Source organism: Xenopus laevis, chromosome 8L, assembly GCF_017654675.1.
Source record: "Xenopus laevis strain J_2021 chromosome 8L, Xenopus_laevis_v10.1, whole genome shotgun sequence".
Lineage (NCBI taxonomy): Eukaryota > Metazoa > Chordata > Amphibia > Anura > Pipidae > Xenopus > Xenopus laevis.
This window is the reverse complement of record NC_054385.1, coordinates 125006736-125025467: the sequence shown is the minus strand read 5'-3', so window position 1 is coordinate 125025467 and position 18732 is coordinate 125006736. Positions and strand designations below refer to the sequence as shown.

At 41.1% G+C, this 18732-nt stretch overlaps 1 protein-coding gene across 1 annotated transcript; it reads left to right on the top strand.

Annotated features, from left to right (window-relative positions):
- Window positions 1–13718: 13718 nt before the first annotated feature.
- LOC108699590 (major histocompatibility complex class I-related gene protein) lies at window positions 13719–18425 on the top strand. Its single transcript, XM_018231671.2, has 5 exons — window positions 13719–13776; window positions 14867–15124; window positions 15630–15914; window positions 17396–17668; window positions 18298–18425. Exons 1-5 carry the CDS (start codon window positions 13719–13721, stop codon window positions 18423–18425), a joined length of 1002 nt encoding a protein of 333 aa, XP_018087160.2.
- The last annotated feature ends 307 nt before the right edge of the window (window positions 18426–18732 follow it).

The following is an 18732-nucleotide window of genomic DNA, read 5'->3' as shown; positions in this document are numbered from 1 at the left end:
CAAACTAGTTAAACAAAATGGAATCACATATGGACAAAAACAATATCCCTGGTGGCGCCTCCTTTATGTCTCCGCCTCCCTTTATTTCCAGGGTTTCCTCAGTGAGTGTAAGGGTTACAGCGTGGAACCGCTGTGATAGTGGATAACCATTCCATTGGGAGAGGATATGGCGGAAGCCCAGGGGTGTACCCATAGATGGTAAGGGAGGCAGACATGGTGAAAATAAAGCAGGTTTACTTGGAGCTTGTAAATAACACAGGAACAGTTCAAAATAAGGTAATTACCAGGAAGGTGAGGATAAGGAAACAATGCTGGAACAAGGCAACACAGGAGCTTGGAATCCAGGAGCTTGGGATACAGGTAAGGAATCACTGGAACAAGATACAGCGACCAGATACAGGATACGATTACAATTAATGACTCAGCCCTGAGCAAGGCTCAGGGCGGGGTTAATAAAGGGACGGTAATTGGGAATGGGAAACACATGAGGGTAAACGAGGTGGGTGGAGAATGGGGAGGAACACACTAGAAACTGACAGGTACATGAAACACAAGACACACAAGGGTAAGGATGAGCCCCCAGTGGCTCAAAAGAACACACAATGTCCAGAATCTGGGAAATAAAGGTTCGAGTCCCGGGCTGATCCTTACAGTGAGAAACTGATTAAAGACTCTCTATAGAATATTTCTTATATAGGTAGGTTGTATATATTGTTAACTATGATTCCTGCCTGTCTTCGACATATAAAAAAGAAATATTAAGAGATAGGATGCAGAGTGCAGGATGCAGCTGTTGGGTTACCCCCCTCTGTCCCTAATTCGACTTAATTCCTATACCTTAACATTTATGTGGACATCCGGTTGGAGTAACCTTCAAGACCATATTGTTCAAGCTTTTCTCTGGGCTATCTATATTTACTAGTGATGTGCGGCCACCTGATACCTGAGGGACCCACGGGTTTACCCCGGGTTGGGCGGGTTTGGGCAAATCTCGCTCCCACATTTACGGGTTTGGGCAGGTTGGGGTTGAGCTCTTCTGCCTGCTCTCCCGCCCTCGATCTTACACTGCCGGCTTCTGACTTCCGGTTTTATAGGCACACGCCTGTCCATCGACCCCTTTTGTTACGTCATTAGTGATGAGCGAATTTATTCGCCAGGCGCGAAGTTGCAGCGAATTTGCGTGATTCGCCACCAGCGAATAAATTCGCGAAACGCCCGCGAAAATTCGCGGAAAAAATTCGCCGGCGTCAAAATTTTTATGCGAAAAAACGGACGCCGCTTCGCAAATTCGCCCATCACTATACGTCATTGGCGGGGTGGCGCAGGTCTATACAAGGAAGGCGGAAGTCAGGTGCAGGTGTGTGCGGATTGGGGGCTCATGGGTTAGATTCGGGTGTGGGTTGAGTCTTTCTCTCTCTAGTGTTTACTGCACATATAAATGAAGGTCATAGTAAAAGACAACCGTATCCAGAATGGGAATCATAAATACTGAATCTAGAGACAGCGCCCGATTGTGGTACCCAACACTACATTAGCCCCTAAACAGACCTGACATGCCAACACCACCAGGGTCAGACTGGACACTTGGGGGCCCACCCTGTTCCATACCTCTGGGCCCCCACGGTGCTCGTGTCAGGCATGCGCGAACACCATTGTTTGTTTGTAAACACACGCCCCGATGCTCAAAATTAAAAAAAAAAAATCTAATTTCTAAAACTCAGGTAAAACTCGAATTAAAACTTGAATCAAGTTTGGATAATTCACAATTCAAATTTGAGAGTTCTGACCATAAAAAAAAAATAGAAAATTTTAATTTTCAATAAGACGCTTAATAAATCTGCCCATTAGTAATGAATACTATTGCAACACCAGGGTTGGACTGGGGGGCCCGGGGCTGCTGTTGCAGGCCCCCCACCACCGGACTCCCCTGTGTGTACCACCGTGCAGGAGGATTGGCTGCTGCAGGAAAAGGAAGCTCAGGGTGCAGATCTGGGCCGGCGGGCCTACAAGAGCCTGGGGCCCACTGGGTTTTTTCCCAGTGTCCTGTTGGCCCAGTCCGACCCTGTGTAACACTCTCATCCAAAGAATAGTGAAGGTGAAGCTGGGATCAAACAACCTTCCCTGGTTCAAGTTAGTTGAGCTCAATAAACTTTACTTACAATATATACATTATAAATATAAATTAGGAGGGGGGAATGTCAAGAGTGCAGTTGACTGCCCTGCCTAAGGCATAGAGATGGACAGGCAATATATGATTGACAGCAGATATATATTTAAATACCTTTATAGCAGGTATGCATACCTCCCAACTGTCCCTTTTTCGGAGGGACAGTCCCTCTTTTGACAGCTCAACCCACAGTCCCTCATTTGTACTGGAAAGTCCCTCTTTTCTCTGCACTGAACAGCCAGAAAAAGAAACAAAGTTTCTCACTTAATTGGCTTTTAGCAGAGAGCCCAGAAGAGGTAACAGGTGCAAATAAGATACTTTGTAACAATTTTGAGACACAAAAACACAGTTTAGATAAGGAGAAATATTATCAAACTATCATAACCTGCCAAATTTTGTAAAACAAACATGGTAATTAGGGGGTGTGGCCACATAAAGGGGTGTGGTCAAAAAATTGCTGCGCTACATGCGGGAAAAAATTTTTTGTCCCTCTTTTTACTTCCAAAATGTTGGGAGGTATGGGTATGGATGTTTTAATATAAAAAAGGACTTTGATCATCAAGTTTAATTTGCACAAGACTTTTATTGTACAGCTTTTTATGTGTGAGTGACAGGTCCCCTTTAACCAATTGTTTGTTACTTAGAAGAGGTTGGGAGGCATCTGTGACTTCTGGAAACTTGGATTCTGCTACACCTGTACTAATAAATTTAAATAACACTTGTGCTCTCAGAAATGCTGCTTTCTGCAGTCAGCATTGGATGAAAAATCTGGTGCTCGGTGCAGAGAGCATTGCCAGGAGGGGCATCAGCTTTGTCCTTCAGGGCTGAACTCCATGGTGCGCTTTTGTCTGATTCGTTGATATGTGATGACATGCCTGCGACCATGTGCAGAAGATAATGGAACTGAATGTGAAACTACATGTATCTGAATGTCGGAAGAAAATGCATCATGAAGAGTGCTGTCTCATAGACCAGATACCAGGTGTCAGTTTGTGGCTTAACGCTCTTTGCCACCTCAAGTCTCAGAGTAAATGACAAGCTTCTAAGCTATTTCAACCAGAAATAAAGAACATTTGGGGGCACATTTATCAAGGGTCGAATTTCGAGGGTTAATAAACCCCCCAATTCGACCCTCGAATTTAAATCCTTCGAATTCGAATATCGAATTCGAAGGATTTAGAGCAAATCGTTCGATCGATCGAAAAATCGGTCGATAAAACGATAAAATCCTTCGAATCGAACGATTTTAAGCGATCGATCTAAGGATTTTTCTTCGATCAAAAAAATGTTAGAAAAGTGCTGGGGAAGGTCCCTATAGGCTAGTATTGTTCCTCGGTAGGTTTAAAGTGGCGAAGTATGAAGTCGAAGTATTTTTTAAAGAGACGGTACTTCGATTATGGAATGGTCGAATGATTTTTACTTCGAATTGTTCTAATCATTCAATTCGATCGAATTTGACCCATTCGATGGTCGAAGTACCCAAAAAAATACTTTGAAATTCGAATTTTTCATCATTCGAATTCTTCACTCGAGCTTAGTAAATGTGCCCCTTGGTGTTCCAATATCCAGAATTTATTACAGGCCAAAACCTTCCTGCATCTTATTTAGTCCAAGTGAAAATATTTCACTGTTACACTGTTATTATAGTTTATGTTTCCTTCTTTTAAATGGGTTGTTCAGCTTCTAAACACTTTTTGCAGTTCAGATGTTTTCAGATTTTTTCAATTACTTTCCATTTTTTGTTTTTTAACCTTTTTCCTAAGTTTAAAATGTAATGCATACAGTAAATGGGCTGTTGGTGTTTCCGGTACTTTGCTGTGACAGGGCACAATTTTCTGTCCAATGAAAAAATTGATTGAGCCTTAGCTAGTGTTGCCAGGCAGAAAAAATGAATCTTATACTAATGGACACAGTATGGGGGATCTAAACACAGTATGGGGTCTAAAGGAAAAGTGAAACTTGGGGACTTATTCATGTTGAAACCTTTAGGCCACACAGCAATGCCTTTAGCCATAATTCCCTAGATATGCCAGTATGATAACTACAGAAAAGGAACCATGAGCATTCTGTTAACCCCTGGTAAGCTGCTAAAATCACAGAAGAAATAAATGATGGATAGATTAACCCCTGGCATGCCAATACGATCTTTGCAGAAAATCTATCTAGTGATGATCTAGTGATGATCGAATCTGTCCCATTTCGCTTCCCCCTAAATGACCTGCGCTATCTTTTTTCCCCTCCGTCTTACCATTATCTGTGAATGCACTGTGATAGCATTGGTCAGAATTCCTCTGGATACCCTAAAGATAATATACATTTTTGTCAATTATTTACTGGCTCCTCTGATAGAGATGAAACAGCCGTGGAGATAGTCGATTTGCTTTGTGCAGCTCCACTATACTTATACAGATACCCCTTACCATAAACTAAATAATCAGTGTAAAATAAGATACCAGAAAATTGCAGAATGTTGATGGGTATCTAGAATTTAATTAAAAGTAGGGAGGGGTGTGTGTATGGATGCTGGGGTTTCATTTGGAGGGGTTGAACTTGATGGACTTTGTCTTTTTTCAACCCAATTTAACTATGTAAATAGGAAAAGCAAAGGATTCAATAACATAAAATAGTAAACTGGATAATACCAGAGATGTGTTGTCTTGCAACTACTAGTGATGGGCGAATTTATTCGCCAGGCGCGAATTCGCGGCGAATTTGCGCGATTCGCGTCCAGCGAATAAATTCGCGAAACGCCCGTGAAAATTCGCCGAAAAAATTCGCCGGCGTCAAAAATTTTTTTTTCGAAAAACGGACGCCGGCGTCAAAAACGGGCGCTGGCGTCGAAAACGGGCGCCGGCGTCGGAAAAACGGGCGCCGGCGTCAAAAACGAGACGCCGGCGCCGTTTCGCAAATTTTTCGCCGTTTCGCGAATTTCGCGCGAAATTCGCAAATTTTTCGGCGAAGCGAAACGGCGCAAATTCGCCCATCACTAGCAACTACCCCTTAACTTCACAAGCTCTTGCCAAACATAATATGATGGTATGTATTTATTATGTACAAGGTCAGACTGGGCCAGCAGTTTGAAGGTGAGTAGGGGGCCCCCTAGACTTACAGGAGGTCCCTTCATTTTGCAGCCTCAGTGGGCCCCAAGGCTCCAGTCTGACCCTGATTATGTAAGTATGTTATGTATGTAACTTTACTTGTATTTCTATATGTATGCCCTGTTTTTCTGTTGCCTTGTAGGCCACCACTGTTACGTACTCGTCTGTTGGGAACCTTGAAAGCAGCGGGTACACTCAGATGCACAGGGAACCCCTGTGGATTCCGGGGTTCACCAACGCCCTTTTGGGGCCCGGGCTTTCTGCTGCGGAACCGACAATGAAATAGTGCCAGAGGTACTGGCAAGGATTAGGCAAGGCGTAGTCAAAAAACAAGCAAAAAGGTTGAGGCAGGCGGCAAGAAAACAGGTAGAAGTAAAAAAAAACCAGGATATTCCAAATAGTAATAACGCTTCAGCAGGATCTGTAAACAGAAGCCAACTTGGGCACTGTTCAAATTGAGGAATGACTTTTTAAAGGAGAATTGCCACCAAAAATTTGCTCTGGAAAATGCCGTAATGACTTTGGTGATATGACGTATGTGGCGACCGTGAATGAACCGACACCAGCGTCACTTGCACATGACCGGAACACATGATGTTGCCGGAAGCACGCGCCTGCGCCCCAGAAGCCAGGGAAAGAGATGCGCTGGGAGGTAAGAGATACAATTGATCTCGAGCCCTACTCCTGGGATGCCTCAGTATTCTATCAATTCTATCAATTCCTACATAAACAGCTTGAGGTATGGAACGGACAGCAGTGACACGCGCCAGGTTCAGTATTTGACCAAATCAATGGGCACACTGACTGAGCACCTGAAAATGAAGACTAAATTGTCCATGAATTGGAGGTTATTCAAAAGCACCAGATTGCATTTCTAATGGGGTATTTAAACAAGACATATTGTGAGTATAATCTGACATAGCTGAACATGTGGTGCCTATCGATAGACCACGGACTGAGCTGATGTCAGGAAGACGGGTGCCTTCAAGATTTCCTACTGAGAAGTAGCCTTCAGCTTGTGTTCCTTGGCAGATTTACTTATTATTCCTTACCCCACCCCCCAAAAAAAAAACAGTCTGGTGACCCATAAATGTCATTGTATGTGTTTAAATACAGATAAGTACCCTTATTTTAAGTTTTCCCGCATTTTACATTTTTTATTTGTGGTCCCACCAATTTAATATGCATTTCAATGGGTGCATTTCCCTGATTTTAAGTAATGTTTTCCCGGATTTTATATTAAAATTTTGTTCTGACTTTACATTTTCCCGGATTTTACATCATGTTTTCCTGGTCCCCTGAAAAACATAAAATGGGGGTTCTACTGTAAAAGAATCCTTTCATGCGCCCCATATAAACCCAAACTGAACATCCACACGTATGAATCCCAAATAAGTATGAGAAATCCTTCCCCAAATCAATACTACAAGAAAATAGGAAACATTTCATAAAGTTGGAGCCCTGCAACTCAAAACAGTCCGACAGCTACTGCAGTGATAGAATTATTTCTCTGTAAATAAAGCAGTAGGGTAGGTTGTACCTGGATACACTTGGAAGACTATTTATTAAAGTTCAATTTTCTGGGGTTCTATGTTTTAAAGCGAAAAACTTGAATTTTTAGAGGAAAAAGAAACCTTGATTTTCTTCAGATTTATTATATCCCTTAGCTCAAAGTAAATAATGTAAAAGGCCAATATTTACTGATATATATATATAGTGAATAAAGTCCCCTCTCTTGTAAATTATAAGGATATTATAAGTTACCGAGGAGTTTCATGACCATATAAAAGTACGAGGCCGAACAGCGCCGTTTCTGGGGAAGGAGCCACCTGAGGCGGCTCCTGCAATGCCGCCCCCCGCACCGACTTACCTGTCGGCGAGGGGAGGCAGGAACACGATTGCGGAGAGCGCAATTGCGCTCTCTCGCAATAGCGCAGCCGAATTTCCGGTTTAAAAACCGGAAATTCGGCTCTTAAAGGTGCAGGAGCGGCTTTTTGCCGCCCCTGGAATCCTGACTAGCGCTGCCGCCTGATGCGAGCGGCTCAGCTCGCCTCATTGGCGGAGCGCCCCTGAGGCCGAAGGCCGAGTGTTTTTATACAGGTCATGGAACTCCGAGGTAACTTATAATATCCTTATAATTTACAAGAGAGGGTACTTTATTAATTATAATAAACAAATTTCAGTGAGTCGTGACAGAAATTACATCACTACTCACCGTTTATAACTGATGACATCAGAACTCACCATTTATAAGGATATAATTTACAGGATATTCATGGCTTTTGTGTATTATATATAGATATATATTCCATTTTGGTAATACTCTATAATTGGCCACTTTATATGATGTAATCTGTCTATTAAAGGGCGTGTAAAGGCAAAAAAATAAAATCAAATTTTTACTTTTTTTAATGAAAAAGAAACTCATATATATATATATATATATATATATATATATATATATATATATTAGAAAAGAGATAGGCGGCACTCCGCATAAAAATGAATATAGAAAATGTATTCCAATAGGAGATGGATCCACATGGCCTTACACATTTCGGAAAAGAAATCCCTTAATCATAGGCTACCTATATATTTATATATATATATAATTCAGTAAGCAGGACCCGCACTCGTTCAAATTCAGTGAAATAAAAGTGTCTTTATTCACAGGTTCACAGGAAAATGAACCTGTGAATAAAGACACTTTTATTTCACTGAATTTGAACGAGTGCGGGTCCTGCTTACTGAATTGTATCACACTTTGACCAACGCACCACCATCGATTGAAACAAATCCGGAAGGAGTGCGTTCACTGAACCGACAGAATATATATATATATATATATATATATATATATATATATATATATATATATATATATATATAAATGGAATCTGTTTCCCTATTATTCAGACTGTGACGCAGTTAAGTGTAATGTTTTATGTTATCTTCATAATTTATCTTACAGGCAACCACGCTCTCCAGTATCACACTTCCTTCCAAGGCAAAGGCCATGTCAAATTTAATACAGACAAATGATTGACAGCCTATTATTACTTGTGTCTTTGTGTTTATAACAGTACCTGCCATGATTTTTTGTAAGTTGGAATTGCAGATTTAATCAATGAACATTATATTAATTCAGTGAATATCTAGTATAGGTAAATCTAAAAACAACTGGACTTGCTGAGTAATCATTGAAGACGTTTCACTACTCACCCGAGCGACTTCTTCAGTTCAACCTGCTCGCATGAGTAGTGAAACGTCTTCAATGTCAATACAAATTCCAGCAGCACTCCGGTATAGTGAAAGAAATTTATTTGTGCAAATGAAGCAACGTTTCGGGCATAACCAGCCCTTTATCAATGATTACTCAGCAAGTCCAGTTGTTTTAGATTTACATATACAGGTATAGGATCCCTTATCCGGAAGTCCGATATCCAGAAAGCTCAGAATTACGGAATGGATCTCTCCCATAGACTCCATTTTATCCAAATAATCCAAATTTTTAAAAACGATTTCCTTTTTCTCTGTAATAATAAAACAGTAGCTTGTACTTGATCCCAACTAAGATATAAATAATCCTTATTGGAGGCAAAACCAGCCTATTGGGTTTATTTAATGTTTAAATGAATTTCTAGTAGACTTAAGGCATGAAGACCTAAATTACAGAAAGATCCTTTATCCGGAAAACCCCAGGTCCCGAGCATTCTGGATAACAGGTCCCATACCTGTACTATATATACCATGACCTGGATGAATGAAAATCTTCACAGTGAATGTTTAATTTCCATATATATTAAACACGTGATATTTGTTACGTACACAATTTATACCCAAGTTATTGTGATATGGTTAATGATCTATCAGTGTGATTTAATAAAACTACTTGTTATTGTAAAGGGTCTGCATCTATTGAAATAATTTGGGTACTAATAAAAAGTATGTCAGCCACGGAAATATAAAGTACAATAAATTGTTCCATCCAAGGTCCGAGTGTTTGTGGCTTTTCCTTGCTCTGGTGAAAGGACAGTAGGAAGAGGACAGACATTAGGGTCACATTCTTTTCTTTGTTTTACAGGTAATGGTGATTTCCATGTCTACCAAAAGAGATTTTCCTTTGAGCTCAATGAGGATAGTACTAGCAGTAGATATGAGGAGAGTATATATTAAGAAAGTACCGAATCTAGGATTCGGCCTTTTTCAGCAGGATTCGTATTTAGCCGAATACTTGTGCCTGGTCTAACCGAATTTGCATATGCAAATTGTGGGCAGGTTGGGATTTCAAGTGACTTTTCATCACAAAACAAAGAAGTAAATCATTTTGTTTCCACTTCTTCCTTTCCACTCCCTATTAGGATTCGGATTTGTTTCGGTATTCGGCCGAATCTTCCACAAAGGATTCGGCCGAATCCAAAATAGGGGATTCAGTGGATCCCTAGTATATATAATGCAGAGCCGTGCAGTCGGGAGCAGTTTTGGGTAGCTGAAGTCAGAGTTAGCAAACATATACCAAGTCCAACTCCTAATTAGTGATGGGCGAATTTGCGCAGTGTCGCTTCGCCGAAAAATTCACGAATTCCGCGCGAAATTCACAAAAAATGGGGAAAAATTCGCGAAACGCCTGCGGATTTTTGCCGCGAATTTTCGCAGGTGTTTCGCGAATTTATTCGCTGGCAGCGAATCGCGCAAATTCGCCGTGAATTCGCGCCTGGCGAATTAATTCGCCCATCACTACTCCTAATATATTTTTCAACAAGTTGCCCTATAAGGGTAAGGGCACACCTGGAGATTCGGGGAGATTTAGTCACCTGGCGACTAATCGCCTCTTCTTTTCACGACGTCGCCGAAGTTTACTCGTGAGGAAACTTCTGGCGACTTCGGAAATCTAAGCACCGCAAGTGCATTGGCGCAGGCGTTTTTTCACTGAAGCAGCCGTAAGCCATGGGGAAGCAGTTCGGGAGATTAGTCGCCCCAAAGGAGAGGCGATTAGTTGCCGGGTGACTAAATCTCCCAGAATCTCCAGGTGTGCCCTTACACTAACAGATAATGGTCTTAATAAAGTACTTTTCTTCTGTAAGAATAAACCCCAGTGCATAGTTGTTGTACTAGTGTGTAGTCCAGCTGAGCTATTATTCAGCCTGACTGTTCATACGTCATTCTAATCTGGAGTATGGAAGCAGTTTATAATTTACGTGAATTATAGGTCAACCCAGAAAAACACACCAGGAAGTATATTTGCTCTCTGCTGCTTCAGTGGATCTTATCTTCACAGCCAGAGCTGAGAGACCCCAAGTTGTTCCAACTTGCAGAGCCGCACTGATAAGGCTGCAACCGAAACCATGAAACCAACTTGTTTAACCCCTTATAGGTGATTCTTTCAAACAGAATTGTCTGCTTAGTTTCAATGTGCGGCGCCCCTAGGCCGCGCGGTCCGACCAGGCGGCCGCGCGGTCCTAGCGCCCACCTCACCTCCCCTTCCCAGCGCGCCGGCGTTTTTTCGCCGGCGCAGCTGCTGTAATTGAATGGGGACGCACGCGTCCCCATAGTGCGGCTGGGCGGCATGCCGCCCCTATTTTTTTGCCGCCCTAGGCCCGGGCCTATGCGGCCTTGCCGCAAATCCGGGCCTGAATATCAGTTGCACAACATTGTGGATAATATAGGGATTTATTTTTGAGCAGGATTTGGATTGGGTGATTCCAAGTGCCTGGTCAAACCAAATGCAAAAAATGTGAATTTTCGGCACACAAACAAGGAAATCTATTTTTTTTTACTCTTCTTACCCTTTATTTATGCTCTTTTCCCCTCGTTTCATATGCATATGCAAATTAGGGTTCGGATTCTGTTCGGCATTCGTCCGAATCTTTCAAAAAGTATTTGGCCAAATACATAAATAATGGATTTCAGTGCATCCCTAATTAAAATATATATGTATATACAGGTGGAGGACCTGTTATCCAGAATGCTTGGGGCCTGGGGTTTTCTGAATAATGGGTCTTTCCTTAAGTCTACTAGAAAATCATATAAACATGAAATAAACCGATTAGGCTGGTTTTGCTTCCAATAAGGATTAATTATATCTTAGTTTGGATCAAATACAAGGTACGGTTTTTAATACAGAAATCATTTTTAAAAATTTGGATTATTTGGGTAAAGAGGCGTCAATGGGAGATGGCCTTGCCCTAATTTTTGGGCTTTCTGGTTAACGGGTTTCCGTTCCGGATAATGTATCCAATACCTGTATATATATCAGGCTTTAACTACCAGCCCATAGAAACAGACTATCCTAATATAATAAGACTTATAAGGATGGAGCTGTAGTGCTGATTATCATAACTAGATACCGTTGGATGGTGACCCCACTCAGTTATTCAGACATTACAATTTACATTGATTCAGGGTTTATCTTTGACCAGGATTTTCCTATATATCATTCCACGATCCACAAGGATCCACCAGGATGATGAATACTGACTAGGGGGTGCCTACTTTAACCATTGGCAATTTATGTCGATTATCTACAACATCAGCAAAGAACACCACTACCTCTACTAGGGATGCAGGTCTCATTACTTTACATTGTAATACTCACAGATGAAAGGTTGGTATTTATCAGAGATGCCTTCAACAAATCACTCGCCCCTAAACTGAATATGTGATGCAATTGCTCCAATACTGCCTCACACTTAACTACTAAGCTTTAATGTTTATACTGTTTTAAAATCAGATCCAATGTGGCACCATCATTTGCTTACGTATATAAGGAACGCTCTTGCCATATTACTTACAGAGGAAATAACTACATTGACATCAGTCCCCGCTGAGACAAATTCCCTCCCTTCTCTAATTGATCCCAGAGCTGTAAAGAGCTGATAAAAAAAACACAAGGACACAGAGTTATGTGGGTAAAGGTTGGCCACAGTTTTCTTTAGAACATCATTTATAGTCCTTGCTTTCTGTTATTTCTTTTAACCCTAACCATCTTATCAATAAAGTCTCAACATACTGTACATAAACAAGGAACGGTTATAACTGTGTCATATCCAAATAGCGGCCACCAATGCAGTGGGCATGTAAAATAATCACAAATGCCAGGAGGAGCTCACGTTTTCATACCCCACCCACCAAAACCCACCTACTAGCACCCTCTCTATGTCATCCTGACGACCAGAAAGAAAAATATTGAGTCCAATATCATAAAGGTGTCTGCCATCCTACTCCATAATCATTTTTCCTACCGCACACCTGTAGTTCACCAGTCCTGCAATGGTGGTGCGTTCTTCCGTTGGCCCGGCCGGGTCCTCTAGCAACGTACACGTATAGAAACGGATCCTCACACACTCGAGTTTATGCAGTCGGGGAATGCACCCCTTTTATTTAGCCACCAAACATTCAACGTTCATAAACTCGAGTGTGTGCATATCCTACTTCATAAACCCGTGGTTTTTGTCTTCCAAGTGAATGTGCGTCCAAGCTACCCAACCTTTGCTCCTGACAAAACGGGAATTTTTTACATTGAGGAGCTTGAGCACGTGATTGACGCCCGGTCACTGGCTCCTCACCACCCTGAGGACAATATCAAACCAGACCGGATTTCAATCCAAAGCATCCCTAGGCCACTTGCAACCTGCGTTAGACTGGGCCAGCAGGACGGGGGGAAAAAAACCCGATGAGCACTGCCGGCCCAGACCCACTCCACAAAGCCTGACCTCCTCCCCTTCCACTCCTGGCCTCCACTAGCCTGCCCAATCGCCTAAAGATGATAAGTAGGTACACGCCAGCGATGGGGGCAGGAGAGGGGGGGGTTTGAGACTGGGGAGCCTTTAAGGGGTGCAAGGGGCCCTGATGTAGCAGCCCGGTGGCCCCTGACCCCCCCAGTCTGACTCTGCTTGCGACCCCCACCGTGTTGTAATAATAATAATCTTTTCTTTCTTTTCTTTTAAAATTCTTTTTATTAAGTTAATAATAATAATCTGAGAAAGGTTAACACTGACAATATAGAAAAGTGCTTTCAGTGCTATATGAGAGTTTTGGTGAACACTTTACAGGGTGGCTTTCTAAAATGCACTTTATGCAATACTTCTTTTTTGATCCCGATTTCCTTTGTGTCAAAGCACGTAACCGTTGCAGCTCTGCACATTGTGATGTCTTGTCCCTCATTCACTTTACACGTGTGGGTGTTGCCCTTTAGTACCAACATAAAGGTGACGGTGGTTTCCCATTACTGCTTTGTATTGGCCTCTGCACTGTACAGCCTGGAGCAGAATAAATATCCCTCACCAATTGCTATAAAGAAGCTTCTGGCTAAGGTCCTATCTATTTTATTACTGGATAGAAAATGTTGCCCTGCCCAGCTTTGACAAGTACTTGACTCTTCAATAATTAAATTGTCATCAATATCAGCAAGAGCCGGTGTGAAGACTCAGCTGACTATTTTATACGATGTAATAATGAATCACATTGTGCTGCTGCTGTTCAGCCTCGGGGTCTCTGCAGCACATTGTTCTGGTGAGTAACACTATCCTGTGCTATTATGTCTCTCTCTCTTATGGCATTGACTAGTTACATGTTACTGAATATTATGATATTATATATATTATAAATCACATGATTTGCAGAAAATTTCAAGAAAACGATAATATAATGTTGTTGACAAATATGTGTATATTATACTTTCCCATGCACTAAAATCCTAAAACTAAACTGAACTAAATCCTAAAATTGAATATGGCAGAAAATACTATATTTTATATAGTGAACTTATTGCACGAGGCTAAAGTTTCAGCTTGTCAATAGCAGCAATGATCCAGGACTTCAAACTTGTCACAGGGGGTCACCATCTTGGAAAGTGTCTGTGACACTCACATGCTCAGTGGGCTCTGATTGGCTGTTGAGAAGCTAAGCTTAGGGCTCGTCACTAATTATCCAGCAGAAAATGAGCTTCCCTGGCTGTAATATAAGCTGATGCTACAGGTTTGCTGTAAATTCTGATGCTAATTGCACTGGTTTCTGTGCTGCCATGTAGTAATTATGTGTATTAATTACTAATCAGCCTTATATTGTGACATTTCTATTCTATGTGTACTGTATATTGTGAGTGGGTCCCTCAGCTCAGTAAGTGACAGCAGCACAGAGCGTGTGCAGTGAATCAGCAGAAAAGAAGATGGGGAGCTACTGGGGCATCTTTGGAGACACAGATCTTTACTGCTAAAGGGCTGTGGTTGCCTTGGGCTGGTACAGAAGGATAAAACATCATGTACAACATCTATAGATACTTCTTTAGTTAATCTTTAGTTCTCCTTTAATAAGGAGCAGGCATCATTTGAAAAGGTTGTGAATTGAAATGCCACATGTTCTTTATCCCTGAATTACATACATAGCCTAGAAGCTCGGAATTTATTCTCTGGGGTTGGTACTGTAGCTGCAGGGGCATTTAACTAAAGCAAATGTGATCTAGAAATGAAAAGAGGAGCTTTCATTAAAGAATGATGATGAAAAAGCAGGGAGTGTTGTCTGCATTTCTAAATTTAATCAAATGTTAATTTGGGTCTCCATTATAAAATATAATCTGCTCTTTTTGGTTTTTGTTGCCTTGTAGGCAGCCACACTCTCCAGTATCACATAGCGCTGGTAGCCACCCCAACCCCGGGTGTGCCACAAAGCACAATCACTGCGTATCTAGATGGCTTGGAGTATGGAAGGTACGACAGTAACACCCGCCGGGCGAGGTTTTTGACTCCATCACTGAGTTCTCTGACTGAGCACCTGGAGATGCAGACTAAATGTGCTCAGGGGTTTGAGGTTATTCAGAAGCACAAGATGAAATTCCTAATAGCGTATTTAAACAAAACGCATGGTGAGTACAATGAAAGGCAAAACTGACTTGTATTTTTGGAACAGTAGCCTCTGCCTATATTTTATACATAGTAACATTGGCTTGAAAAAAGACACACGTCCACCAAGTTCAACCTTTTAAGTCGATTTATAACCTGCCTAACTGCCAGTTGATCCAGAGGAAGGCAAAAAAAACCATTTGAAGCCTCTCCAATTTGCCTCAGAGGGGGGAAAATTCCTTCCTGACTCCAAAATGGTAATCGGACTAGTCAACTTGAGTTAACAGATAATTTCAGTAACCCTGTATTTTCTCACTTGTTAAAACCCAATCCAATCCTTTTTTGAAGCTATCTAATATATCTGCCAGTTGCGACAAACCCTTTCCCATGGTTTTTGCTAAACTGGATGACTCCCTCGTGTCTGCCAGCCCCACTATAAGAAGAAAACAAAAGCACAGTCTGAAAAGATCTGCATTAGAGTTCGGGTCTCATCCCAGTCAACTGTTTAATGTTATGTTTTGTTTGCAGGCAATGGAGGCCGCCATGTTTATCAGAGGAAGACTGTCTGTGAGCTGAATGAGGATGGTACAATTGGTGGATACGAGGAGATTGCATTTAATGGCAGGGAGGTTATGGCTTTGGATAAAGAGAATGAGGTGTATGTGCCTGTAACACAAGAGGCTCTGACTATGACCCAGCAGTGGAATCAGTATTATAATCATGCAAAGATGCACAAGATCTACCTGGAGAATGATTGTATTCAACACATGAAGCTGTATCTCCCTTTAATATCAACCGACATGGAGAGGAAAGGTGAGATCATATAACAATGTTTGTCCTTGGATGCGTATGATATTTACCGATTGCACATCATTAGCAATATGTTAAGAGACGGCCTTCCCATAATTCGGGAGCTTTCCAGATAATGGATCCCATACCTGTATTGGCTCTCACCTCCCAATTGCAACAAAAACAATGTCTGCATTTTATTGAAAGATTATTTTGACATATTCTTTTCCATTAGACGTAGTCCCTTCACCGAGCTGGTTGTTGAAGGATTAGGAATTAGACCTGTGGAATATTAGCTGGCAGTTGCGATAATCCTGGTAGAAGAACTGTTATTGGCCATACAAAAGTACAAAAAAATATATTGATTCTGAAGATTGGACAGAGCAATAATTTCACTAGTACATCTTGAATATAATACAGAATTCAAAAAGTTCTCTCATTCTCACGCCAAAATGAAATGAGTATAATATTTTTATTACTTATGGTTATCTCTAACCATAAATTTGCTGTGGGAAAAAAATCAAGTCCTTCATCAGAAATCTAATCAAGCTGAATATAGTACTAAATCCATGATTTGTCATACTGGATCTAAAAGACTCTCCAAAAATCCCACTTTTAGCTTTTCCCATGAAATAATCATTTTTTTGTTTTTTGATGATGGGCTGGCAGTTACTCAAAAGTAATTTTATTTATTTTGAATTAACGAAATAGATGATGTAATATATTACTTTAAAATAACCTTTGTATCCAACAGGAGCTGTCAATCAAACCTTAAAGGGATACTGTCATGGGAAAAAAATGAATGAGTTAATAGTGCTGTTCCAGCAGAATTCTGCACTGAAATCCATTTCTCAAAAGAGCAAACAGATTTTTTTATATTCAATTTTTAAATCTGGCATGGGGCTAGACATTTTGTCAATTTCCCAGCTGCCCCAAGTCATGTGACTTGTGCCTGCACTTTAGGAGAGAAATGCTTTCTGGCAGGCTGCTGTTTTTCCTTCTCAATGTTACTGAATGTGTCTCAGTGGGACATGGGTTTTTACTATTGAGTGTTGTTCTTAGATCTACCAGGCAGCTGTTATCTTGTGTTAGGGAGCTGCTATCTGGTTACCATGCATTTGTTCTTTTGTTTGGCTGCTGGGGGGAAAAAGGGAGGGGGTGATATCACTCCAACTTGCAGTACAGCAGTAAAGAGTGATTGAAGTTTATCAGAGCACAAGTCACATGACCTGGGGCAGCTGGGAAATTGACAATATGTCTAGCCCCATGTCAGATTTCAAAATTGAATATAAAAAAATCTGTTTGCTCTTTTGAGAAATGGATTTCAGTGCAGAATTCTGCTGGAGCAGCACTATTAAGTGATTCATTTTGAAAAAAAAAAATTCCCTTGACGGTATCCCTTTAAGAAAACATTTTGAACGAAAGTGGTGTATTTATTCAGAAATGTCTTCAGAAATGCATTCAGAAATTCATTGGAAAATGACTGCTCTCACCTTTCTTGTCAGTTTCCCCTAAAGTGAAGGTTTCCAGCTCAGAATCAGACAGGGGCAGAAAACTGCACTGCTGGGTGTATGGGTTCTACCCCCGAGATGTGAAAGTGAAGTGGATAAAGAATGAGACAGATGAGATTTACTCAGAGGAATCAGCAGAGATCCTGCCAAACCCTGATGGCACCTATCAGATCAGAGTCAGTGTGGAGGTAACACCAGAGGAGGGCGCCACTTACTCCTGCCATGTGGTTCACAGCAGTTTGGAGAATACACTGGTTGTTCCCTTTGGTGAGTGACTTAAAGGGGCGATATACAACCTTTTTAACATGAGCTCAATGAATAGGGTTTGTGCTGAACGTACTTACTGTTTAACAATGTAATTAAGAAACATCTAAGAAACCAGTTTCACTTTAGCACTTCCTGTCATTTCCTGGTTCTGCAGAGCAGGTGAGTAGATGATTATAAGTCCACTGAGAAGCCATCTAATAGTAAGCTGATCACAGAGCTTAGGGGGGGAGGGGGCTGTTTGTTTGAAGGTAGATAAAGAGCTCTGAAAAAATTACCATTTTTATAAGGATTGTATAAGTGGGTGGCGATCCTATCCAGGAAGTTATATATATATATATATATATATATATATATATATATATATATATATGTGTCTATAGCCCAATACATTGTCTTGCAGCTGGTTATCAGTATAAAGTAATCGCAGTTATTGCAGGCAAAGATCAAGGATCAGTCTTAGTTACTGAAAATCCCTAGTTAGTCTTTCCTTTTCAGCCATGCACTTTGACACTGTGTTTGATAACATGGAGGTAATCTTTTCCTATAGAAATATCATTAAATCATAAATGAGCTATAACTACTGAACTGTATTTAAAATCACATTTTTTCTCTTTCCCACCAAAATACAGAATCCAAGGATTTAAGTACAAATTATATCACGATTGTCATTGCAGCTGCTCTCTGCCTCCTTCTTGTTTTGCTGGGATTGTATGTTTGCAGAAAACGAAGAATAAAAGGTATTTACTTTTTTCAATGAGATGTTGTAGAGTACAATGTATTGAGGGATTCTCTTGTAGTTCTTCATTTATAATTGTAACTTGTTAATGAAATATAATATTTAGTGATGGGCGAATTTGTGGCGAATTTGCATGAAATGCCGCCAGTGAATAAATTCGCGAAACGCCCACGAAAATTTGCCCGAATAAATTCGGCGGCGTCAAATAGAATTTTTGCCGGTGTCGAAAAAACCTGATGCCGGCGTCAAAAATGGGCGCCGGCGTCAAAAAACGGGCGCCGCCATCCAAAACGAGACACTGGCAACGTTTCGCGAATTTTTCGCCGTT

What these genes read in the sequence shown, in the direction of transcription:
- LOC108699590 (XM_018231671.2), top strand. Translation starts at nt 13,719, where the DNA reads ATGAATCACATTGTGCTGCTGCTGTTCAGCCTCGGGGTCTCTGCAGCA. An exon ending in AACCGACATGGAGAGGAAAG is followed by an intron (nt 15,915 to 17,395) that starts GTGAGATCATAT and finishes CTTTCTTGTCAG; the next exon opens with TTTCCCCTAAAGTGAAGGTT. An exon ending in TACACTGGTTGTTCCCTTTG is followed by an intron (nt 17,669 to 18,297) that starts GTGAGTGACTTA and finishes ACCAAAATACAG; the next exon opens with AATCCAAGGATTTAAGTACA.